The 11,187-nt window shown below is 36.6% G+C and overlaps 1 protein-coding gene across 1 annotated transcript; it reads left to right on the forward strand.

The window, feature by feature from the left end:
* Positions 1-5: 5 nt before the first annotated feature.
* Positions 6-6,717, forward strand: LOC122844004 (proteasome subunit beta type-8-like). Its single transcript, XM_044139207.1, has 6 exons — positions 6-287; positions 521-662; positions 2,441-2,552; positions 4,460-4,589; positions 5,611-5,815; positions 6,034-6,717. Exons 1-6 carry the CDS (start codon positions 138-140, stop codon positions 6,120-6,122), a joined length of 828 nt encoding a protein of 275 aa, XP_043995142.1. The 5' UTR covers positions 6-137; the 3' UTR covers positions 6,123-6,717.
* The last annotated feature ends 4,470 nt before the right edge of the window (positions 6,718-11,187 follow it).

Here is an 11,187-nt window from a genome sequence, read left to right on the forward strand (position 1 = left end):
TCTTTCACTTTCGGATTCTTTGTCACGTATGAGGAAACAATCCACGGAGCTGTGAACTGCCGACCTTGTTTCGGAAAATATTAAAACCTGTAACAATATAAAGTTGCATTATAATCTAATCTTCTGGTAGAATCATAATGGCTCTTGTTGAAGTTAGTGGTTTGAAACCTTTTTCTGAAACCAGTGGGCAGATTTTCGGAACCAGACAAACGCATCTCGTCGACCGAACTAATCATTACAGTTTTGGAACCTCAGCTCAGGAATTTGCTGTTCCTGTGGGAGAAGAGGTGAGTATTATTTTACATTACTTTAGAAATAAAAACACAATGTTATAATTTAAAGTACTGACGCATGACGCGAGTCGAGTTGTTTTACGCGTCTCTTGTGTTATGGATCGTTAGTTTTTATTATTAAATGACAAAGGCTATCTGAGCTATAAACTATAAAATATTTCTCTCTCATATTTCCATAAATGGGGTTCAGTAACATGAAGCCATATTTTTGTTTGGTTTTATCGCAGCCCTCTGGGTTTCTGACCTCCTGCAACAAGGAGGGAGGGGTGAATATTGAGATGAACCACGGAACCACCACCCTGGCCTTCAAGTTCAGGCATGGAGTCATCGTGGCCGTGGACTCCAGAGCTTCAGCCGGACGATACCTGGGTAAATAGTATGGGTCAGGAAGAGGTGGGGCAGAGGTGCAGTGACTTTAATAGAGCAGGTGCTTTGAGTAAAAAAATAAAATAAAATAATAATAATAATAATAATAATAATAATAATAATAATAATAATAATAATAATAATAATAAAATGACGACATGAGAATACTTGTTAAAGCATAACGTTGGAATTACATTTTGCAGTTGTTTCTGCCGGTGTTCCTTCAATCCCATTTAACTGCAAAACATGTAATTACTCATTTACTTTATACAAAAGTTATATCCACTAAATAATAAAACTGGCTATTGTCGTGGAAAAAATTCTATTTCCAAGCACTGTCCAGATGAAATCACTCAGTCAGGTTTATTCATATATTGTGCACAATACAGAGAGCTCATAGACAATCAGTAATGAAGCAGGTCTAGATGAAACCTCACTAAGCTCTGTCAGGCAGAGACAACACATGAGCTTTATACCAGCGACAAAGAATTCAACAAAGGGAGAGATAGTCTGGTTCTGACGCAGCAGTGGAAAAACAACTTCTAACCTTCTACATGAAACCCAAATAGTTCTTTTGGTGATAGTTCATAAGCATTTCATATGACATGACCAGCAAATGTGACCTTATAGTAATTTTTCCATGACATTTTCCCCCTTTTGATTATAAATAAATATGAAAATATTTAATATTAATCAACACATTAGTAATTTTTCCATGACACTTTGTATAAAATGGTAACAAGTTGGAGGCAGTCAGTCACTGCTCTCCCTATGCATTGCTATGGGCAGGCCCCAAAAACAGAAAGCCGCCTTTATTTCTCACTGTCTTCAACGTAAAACCTTTAAAACCACAGAATAAAATCTGAATTTTTTTTTATATAAACCCTGGTGCTTTAAATATTACGTTTAAGTTATGATAGTCCCCATAAATTAATTTCTATCTACCTGTTGGTTCTCAGCCATCCAGGACATGACAAAGCTTAAAAAAGGCTTAAAAATAAACCAACTTAAGTTATAATTTAAATAGCCCATAACTTGTATTGGGGGCCATTACAATAAATCAATGTTTATGATGAATTTTATTAAGAGCAGTTACTCATTAAAGCTTTTTATTTAGAACCTTAATTTTTTGCAAAGGTGTAGCAGAAATTAGATCAGTCAGACTGAACAAAACTCACATAGAAGCAACATTTGAATTTTAGTTTTACTTCTCAACAGTTTGTTTACTGAGAAAAACACGTTTGATGTGCATTACTAGTCATTTTTGGTCCTGCAGCTTGAATGTGGTTTAAAAAATGTTTGACTTATATTTATGTTACATTTCATTTTAACTTCGCCGACGCCCCCAAAATTGCTCTTAAGAAATTTTCCTGTTTATGGTCCCCCCAATAATGAGATGGGATTTACGCTGTTGCATACATAGTTGTGATACTCTAAGGAGTACAGCCTAAATGTAAATTCATTTTAACATTTCTTTATCCTACTTTGGATCCGCTGGTTCTTGGGCATCAGTGGGCGGGGTAATTTTTTGGCACCACTGACTGACAGCTGTTAGAGATTTATCAAATAGCAAGCAACAACAGTGATGTGGACATTGTTTATATTTTCTGAATATATTCAACTATTATTTTCAATAAAAGTTGAAAATAATAATGATGAAAGAGCATCTGCTATTACTGTTCATAACAAGAGTAAATTGTGGAATGGCTCTTTTGTGTGACACTGATGTACTTTAATCCATAGTCTTGGTTACAGAATTTTTTTTTTCTTTGACATGACAGCATCCAATGATGTCAACAAGGTGATAGAGATCAACCCCTATCTATTGGGCACCATGTCAGGCAGTGCAGCAGACTGCCTGTACTGGGAGAGACTCCTTGCCAAAGAATGCAGGTTTGTTCTGAGTTTTCAATTTCTAGATTAAAAATGTTGTGGCCGAACATTTTCATAATATGAGATGCATGGAGTAATATCTGATCACACGAGGACTTTTTTGGTAATGTTCTAGAGAACCGGCCGATAAAAAGAGACATTGAGTTCAAAAAGCAGGTTTCATACAGTACATGGACTTCAGATGCATTAGCTACCATACTACCAATGTGACCTGAACATACCCATATCTGGAACATGGGCATGTGATAATGTAAACTTGGAGGAGAGTGTGTTGACCAGAATCCAATATATAGGGTGCTGTCTATCTATCGCGGGGATTTCACTACAATTAGGCCAATTCGGTCATGCTGATTTGGGCTGCAGTATTGTAATAAAACTTTGTTGTTCAACCAAAGTCTGTAACATGTAGAGTCTTTTTCCAGCAAAGTTACCACACCAGCATGAAGAGAGGCATGAAAGAAGGCAGATGGAAGACCCCACAATGGGATGTTGCTTTGCTGCTATGTTCAAATGCCGTTTTGAGTACAGAATAAAATACTGCTTCTATTGAAGCTTATTAACGTTGTAAGAATTTGGTGTTTCTGTGTCTCTGTGTTATCCCGTCTACCCTTTGATTTCCCAAAGCCGTCTCATGTTCCCTGTTTACCCCTTGTGTATTTAATCCCACCTGTGTTCCCTGCTCCTTGTCTGGTCCTTGTTTTTACTGTCGTCTGTTGTGTCAGCCTGTGTCTCCCTAGTGCCTGTTTTTTGAGTTGCTTCAGTTGCTACCAGTTTTGAGCTCCAACCCTTCTGGTTACCTGTGTTGCTGGACCTTTGTATTCTGACATCTTCATTAAATTCATCATTTCTCATCACAACCTGGGTCTCCGCATATATCCTCACCACCTCTTACTGCAAAACATGACAAACGTTGGAAATTGTATTTTGTTAAATTAGATGTCTGAGAATGCTTCAGATAATTTTTATTAATCACAAATTCAAATGTAGATTGCTGATATTATTGATATGTTCAACCCTAAATATGAAGGCTGCTTTATTCAATTATGTGTTTAGATCATCTGTCATGAGGTGGTTATCATGACTACAATGATGTATTGTCTATCTACAGTATTTAGTGCTGACATTATCCCAAGTCCTCTTTTAATTGACTGATAATGTGTTTATAATGTAGTCTTTTGAAATCACAGCTTCTGTGTGGAGTTCAACTCAGACCATAAAAAAGACAAATCCAAGGCACCCAAAAATAACTCCTGTGAAAAGCCTCATGCTGTGCCAAGAGGCCTGATTACCCACTATGATCTGGTGTTCTTGTCTGTTACTTTGCATTACATGCTATTTTACATTTGTTTATATATTTTTTGAGACTTTGTTGTTTGTCCATCCCACAATTCAAACAAGCTTGATCTTACCAGGCATGTTTCCAAAATTGGTATATTAAAAATTCAGTATGCCCTAAAGATTGGACCAGTGCATCTCAACAACCAATGAGTGAGCTGGAGAAACCAGGCCTCCAGTACCTCCACATCTGGTGAACATGTGTTGCTAGCTGTTGTGGTTAAGCTTACCTTGCTAACCTTTGTTCATCACTTTTTTTCCCTCATGGTTCTTTCTTTTGTTGTTCAATCAATTTAATTTCATATTTCATATGAGTGTCTTTCTCATGTTGATGCTTATCATTCAGGTTAGTCACTTTTACATTGTTTTGATTAAAGGAGATCTCTTTGTTGTTGCCTTACATCACCAGAAGTCCACAGTTATTGCTTGTACTTACTGTTGGTGATATACTCATGGTTTTAAAAAAGTAAGCCCAGCATATTTGTATTGACATAAAACTATATCAGTGTGTTGTTTTAGTTTTTATTAATTCATTTGCTCATTAACTGTCATGTGTTGTTTATTTTCTTCAGGTTGTACAGACTGAGGAACAACCATCGTATTTCTGTGGCTGCTGCTTCTAAGCTTTTATGTAACATGATGCTGGGTTACAAGGGCATGGGCCTTTCTGTGGGGAGCATGATCTGTGGATGGGACAAGGAGGTGAGCTGTTAGTGGTTGTTTTACCTCAACCATAGGCTCATACTCGTTAAAGTTGTGCATAACAATGTAAGGTTTCAAACTATTAGAAAATAAAAGTTTATCATTTAAGACCTAGATTTAGTTACTATTGTCATATGTTGGGTTGAGGTTTATCAACTAAACCAGAGCCACAGTAAAGTCCTACATAAGATAATAGGAGTGATGCAGAGGGAAGTTTCAACCAACTCTAAAACCAAAACATAGTTCTGCTATGCTTTTGTAACATTTATGTGCGTAACATTATTGAAAGGTTGAGTTTGGCGATGACGGTCTTTGGATAAAAAAATAATGAATACATACAGTACAGATCAAAAGTTTGGACACAACTGTGTGTCCAAACTTTTGGTCTGTACTGTAGGTAATAAACTATATTAACACTTAAATCTCTTTACAGATGAGCAGGAAGAGACTTAAGTGATGTCACTTCCAGGGTGCTGAGGAAATTAGACTGAGCCATTATTTATAAAAAGGAGGGATTGGTATGCTGTTACAGGGTTGAACAAAACTGGAGGGACATGATTTAAAAGTGCTTTTTTATAAATAATTTATGTATTTTTCCTCATATTTCTTTTATTTAGGTTAAAGTGTACCTAAAATGTTTTTATTAGTAGAACTAACTTGCAGTTACTGGCTATTTTTATTTGTTTAATATTCAGTGAAAAATTAACATTCGTCAGTGGGGACATGCTCATTTGGCTGACTTCTACGCTTCAAACAACCTATAAAATTTTTCAAAACATAATTTTTAAAACATATTTACATTTTACATTACCAAGACACATGGATATTTCCATTTCTTGATTTTCTCAAAAATGTGGTTTGCATTATATAAAAATCTTTGAGATAAACCTGTGAGACACAAAATGTACCAAATTCAGAGAATGACTCTTGTACATTTAATATAAATTGTTTGGTAATGTAACTGTGGCTACATCAGAAATAAAACTTATTAAAGATCAGTCACAACTTTTGTCTTTTGCAGGGCCCTGGTCTGTACTATGTGGATGAAAATGGGACCCGTCTGTCTGGCCGGATGTTCTCTACTGGGTGTGGAAACAGCTACGCCTATGGAGTGGTGGACAGCGGTTACAGAGAAGACATGACAGTGGAGGAGGCGTATGAACTCGGCCGTCGAGGCATCGCTCATGCTACTCACAGGGATGCTTACTCTGGTGGAGTGGTGAACAGTGAGTACATCTGAAAAACATTTAAAAACTGCTGAAATATGTAATGTCTAGGTTTTTTGTGCTGTTTTTCTTTTTCCTTTTTTTGAATGGATTTCTACAATATTTTCCTCAGAATGGATTGTTGTGATAACCCACTGTTAACTTTGTATCATGAGTTTATTGAAGTGTGTACACCTGGATTCATTTTTATTTCTTCCCTTTCTATGTGTGTTTTTAAGTGTACCACATGCAGGAGGATGGCTGGATAAAAGTATGTAAGGAGGACGTCTCAGAACTGATCCACCGTTACAGAAAGGGAATGTTCTGACTTAACTGCTCAGAGTCCAGACAAACCTCAACAGTCTTTTTTCCATCAATGTGTCACTAACATGAGGGATGTTGATTTTTTTTTTTTTTGAGATTATGTATACTGTACCTAAAAGTAAACTTTTTACATTCATACATAATTCTGAAGTAGTCTGCACAGTGGCGCAGTTGGTAGAGCTGTTGCCTTGCAGCAAGAAGGTCCTGGGTTCGATTCGCGGCCCGGGATCTTTCTGCATGGAGTTTGCATGTTCTCCCTGTGCATGGTGGGTTCTCTCCGGGTTCTCCAGCTTCCTCCCACAGTCCAAAAACATGACTGTCAGGTTAATTGGTCTCTCTAAATTCTCCCTAGGCGTGAGTGTGTGTGTACATGGTTGTTTGTCCTGTATGTCTCTGTGTTGCCTCTCGCCCGGGACGTTCGCTGAAGATCGGCACCAGCACCTCCCAACCCCACCAGGGACGAGGGTGTTAGAAAATGGATGGATGGATGGACATAGTTCAGAAAAGCTGTTTTACTAGAAACAAAATTGTTCAAATAACTCCCAACAAATGAACACAACCAACATCATTCTAAATAAAGATTGTTATTATTAAAGTGACTTCTTGGTTCTGTGTTTATTAAAGTAGTTTAATTTTGCTGTTGCATCTCTCCAAATGTACCTTTAATCTCCTGAACATCAGGTAAAAATTATTCATCTCTTATTATATGCTAGAAAAATGCTATTTTGTTTTGGTGTTATGGTAGACAGAAGAAAGATTATTTCTAAATATGTTAATTTTTGCTACTTGTCATCCTAAATCTTTTACTGGTTGCCAATGAATAAGACAAAATAGCATTTTTTAAATCAATGATTGTATTATGGTCATCTATTGTGCCTGCACACTATTTGTAGCTAAAAACAAAAGAAAGTACCTTGATGTTTTTTAATATTTTAAGCATTTATCATCAGACATTTAATTTTGAAAAAGCTGAAATCACAAGCCCAGTGTGTGGATTGTTATTTGTGTGTGTGTGTGTGTGTGTGTGTGTGTGTGTGTGTGTGTGTATTGTTTGAAGTTTGGATGATGACACCTTGAGATTATCCATTCTGAAGCTTCCAGGGTCCTTTGAGATTTTTTCTTTCAAATTTTACTGTCTAAGCAGTTAGAAAAGAAGAAAAGTCTTACGAAAAAAGTCCCTACATTAATTTGTTTTTGGTATATAACAAATAAGACTGTAAGGAAGATCAGATAAGTGAAATTGAAAATGGACGACCATGGATGGATGATTTAAAACAACAGAGCTAAATCATCCAATTAGTTATGAGTTTTAGCTTGTTGTAATTTTACAGCTTTCATTTGTGAAAGTTTGATGGATCATTGTGCAACATTAATTCTCTTCTACTCTTGAAGAAAACAATGTTTGGTTTAACAGGACTGAGGCCTGATAGCTGTCAACCAATTGAGTTCTTTAAAGTAAAATAACTGTTTGTCATTAGTTGCTAGGCAGATATCAGTATAACAGGTTCCTCCCCTTTATCTCTTCTGTTTTTTATAATAAATAAATAACACAACATTTCTCAGTGTATAGATTTGATATAGATTTTAATAATAGTTTTAGAATATCAGTTACACTTAACTGTAACATTAATCAGTGTATAAAAACAGTAAATTCTGAATTTTGAATGCAAATACACAAATTTATGACATCTGCTTGTTAAAATACACCGTAGGTCAACAAAAAAAAATGTTGAATTAAAAAAATTATGTTTTTAAACTTTGTGAGCAAAATCATGCTTTAAAAAAAATTAAGAAAAATAAACAACTGTGAAGGATGTTTTCTAGTCAAGCCAAAGTTATTTAAATAGTAAATTTGCAACAAGCTGAGCTGATCAAAGTACTTCTCAATAATTACAGCATCACAGGTAGATATTTGATCAAATAAGTTTTGTGAGTGTAGAAGCAACACTGAGACAATTTTACCTGTTAGACAGAAAGAAAAATGAAAGTAACTACATAAAATAAAACATATTTTATTTCTGAAGGTTTTAACTAGAATGAGCTAAAAATGTAACTTCACTGACAGATGAATTGTAATGTACTGATGACTGTATTTAAACACAATATAAAACAAATAATTTTATCCAGCTAAAACTAAATAAATATGAAAATTTATGCAGAGAGAAAGTAAAACTTAAACAGTTTTATTTAACTTGAAGGTTAGATTTTTTGACATTCAGGCCCCAGCAGAAGCTGTGAATCTCCCCCAGATGGACAGTTTAGGGTGAGGATTAGGGTCGTCTTCCTCCCAGACCCGGATACTTGAGGTGGAGTGGAGACCAGAAAGGAGAGAGGCTTGAAGAAGCCTGGGAGGTCCGTGTATGAGGAACCTGATAAAGGGATTCTTGAGCAGTGATTGGCTGAGGCGGAGCGAGGACCTGTGGCTGTTTGGCTGTGATGGAAATGAAACGATTGGATGATGCAGGTTGGAGAGAAACCCAGCTTGAATTTTCACCTGGGCTTCATAAATAAATCACTCTATGTAAAAAAAATGTAATCAGAGAGTTGGAATTCATTGTATGTATAATCATTCAAACATGATTTGTAACAAACTAACCCATTTTTTGTCATGGTTTTGGGTAAACATTTTGCCCACATGCAGAACACTCAGGAATATGGAGCTAAATTAGTCTCAAAGATTCACAAAGCTCAGATATCCAAGCTTTTCTTCTGCCTTGAATGGAGCATTACAATTCTAATGCTGAGATATCCCAGCTTTTCACCAGCCTGGAACGCATCGTTCTCCCCTCCATCCATCCATTTTCTGTTCACCCTTGTCCCTTAGAGGGCTCAGGAGGGTTGCTGGTTCCTCTCCAGCTACGTTCCGGGCGAGAGGCGGGGTACAACCTGGACAGGTCGCCAGTCTGTCGCAGGGCAACACAGAGACATACAGGACACACAACCATTCACACACACACTCACACCTAGGGAGAATTTAGAGAGGCCAATTAACCTGACAGTCATGTTTTTGGACTGTGGGAGGAAGCCGGAGAACCCGGAGAGAACCCACCATGCACAGGGAGAACATGCAAACTCCATGCAGAAAGACCCCGGGCCGGGAATCGAACCCAGGACCTTCTTGCTGCAAGGCAACAGCTCTACCAACTGCGCCACTGTGCAGCCTGCATCGTTCTCCCTTGAATCCAAAGTGAGATGATGCAGTTAGGAAGTCTCAAAAGTCAAAAGCGCAGACAAGTTGATCCATTCTCTCATATCGACTGATCAGTCCACAGCGATTCATGCACACATATTTTCTTACTGTATGTGTAACTTACTATTTGTATGTGTAGTTTATTAACATGCGTTCTTGTCTGTACTTGTGTTCTTAGTGAAACGTCGACAGCGGCCCAATTACTGTTCCAGTTCTATCCAGGCAAGAACGCTCAAAGTACCCGGATGTGTTCTTGTGCCGCCCATTTTATCCAGGATGCATCGACGCATCCTTATGCGGACTTGAGCCAGCAAGATATCCCACAATGCAATGCGTCACCAGCAGCGGTAAAAGTGAGTACAGAAATGTATTACACTTTGACCACTATTAATTTGTCACAAAAACTCATTTTAATTTGCTTTTAGGTGAGAAAGCAAACCTTAAAGCTTCATCTACCCACTCAGTTCATCCAAGATATTCATACTTTAAAACTTGCTAAGGAGTTTTTGGAGCAGCATAGCTTTGCTAACAGACAGAGGGAGCTGCTGGTTTAATGGGCGGTTCTCTTCATTCCCATGTCCTGCCGTTGTCCTCTTCACTGTCTCCTCATCTTCTTAAAAAAAAAAAATTTAATTATGGTAATATTTGCTTTCTATTAGACAGTCTAAGTATCAATTTCCTGGAGTTATTGACTGATTATTTGCTTGTTTTTTTGTTATTCTAATAAAGACATTCCAACAATTTGTTTTGGTTTCTTTCTATGCTGGTATCTTACAAGATTATTTATTCCTTGGCATTTAATTGAACTAGTGTTTGATACTTTGTTTTTATTTATTTGTGTTGTTGTCACTCTTGTACAGCACTTTGGTGCAGTTCTATGCCTGTTTTAAAGTGCTATATAAATAAATTTGACATTGACATTGACAAGAGTATACCTGATTATGATAATAATGAAAACCAGTTTGTTAATCAGTGTTTAGCAGTCATTGTAAAATAACCAACCAGTTGTGTGACAGCAAGTCTGACCAGATGCAGGTTGGTAAAACATTAAATATGAAAAAAATTACTTTCCCTACTTATAAATCCCTTCCAAATCTAGGGAATAAGGAAGAAATCAGTCGACTGCATGACTCACGCTGGCCATCATCTGTTATTGTTTGATTTGAGATAAATATTTTATAAGCAAATAATCTGATGAAGGTGACTCAAGCTTAACTGGTAGAAGTTTGAAAAAGTAATTTGAGGCAATAAATTTCCATTGCCTTTAGCTTTTTACAATCAGTAATAAAAACTTAACTTAATCCCATTAATTTGAAGGTGTTTCTATTTGGAACTTATATTTCTTTAAGTATATTTGATATCTGTTGACATTTTTCCCACTTATAAATGTTAAAGTAATTTCTGTGTTAAATTGGACAATTTATTGAAATTCACAGAATTTCAAGACGTGTCCAAAATCAAGTCTTGGAAATAATTTTTTTTTTTAAAAACACTAAACTTGTCACTGTCATATTATACAAATAAATAAACTGTTATAATTTTTGCAATCAAATCCTCCCAAAAGCCCTTTTTAAATCTTATTATTTAGTCCTTGTGAACTCAGTAAGAACGGACTTTCATCTGTTCTTGCCAGTATGTACTTGCCAAGAAGACAAGAACATACTTACGTTCTTGAGTAATTAGAAACGGGCCTTTTCTGCAACCGTTCCAGCCAATAGAATGAAAGTGCTTTGCTGGTAGGTGGGAGTTTGTTTCCTTCTAGCGGGTGTGCCTGTGTGGTTACTATGGATTGTAGCAACCTGCGCTGCTCACTGGATGTAGGGAGAAACAACTTCAGCTTTCTGCTTCGTTATAACTTAGATTTAAGGACTTCGATAGA

Source organism: Gambusia affinis, linkage group LG14 (assembly GCF_019740435.1).
Source record: "Gambusia affinis linkage group LG14, SWU_Gaff_1.0, whole genome shotgun sequence".
In the NCBI taxonomy this organism is placed as follows: domain Eukaryota; kingdom Metazoa; phylum Chordata; class Actinopteri; order Cyprinodontiformes; family Poeciliidae; genus Gambusia; species Gambusia affinis.

Coding starts and splice junctions, on each gene's coding strand:
- LOC122844004 (XM_044139207.1), top strand. CDS start 138: ATGGCTCTTGTTGAAGTTAGTGGTTTGAAACCTTTTTCTGAAACCAGT. Junction 663..2,440: donor TTCAGCCGGACGATACCTGG/GTAAATAGTATG, acceptor TTGACATGACAG/CATCCAATGATGTCAACAAG. Junction 2,553..4,459: donor CTCCTTGCCAAAGAATGCAG/GTTTGTTCTGAG, acceptor TATTTTCTTCAG/GTTGTACAGACTGAGGAACA.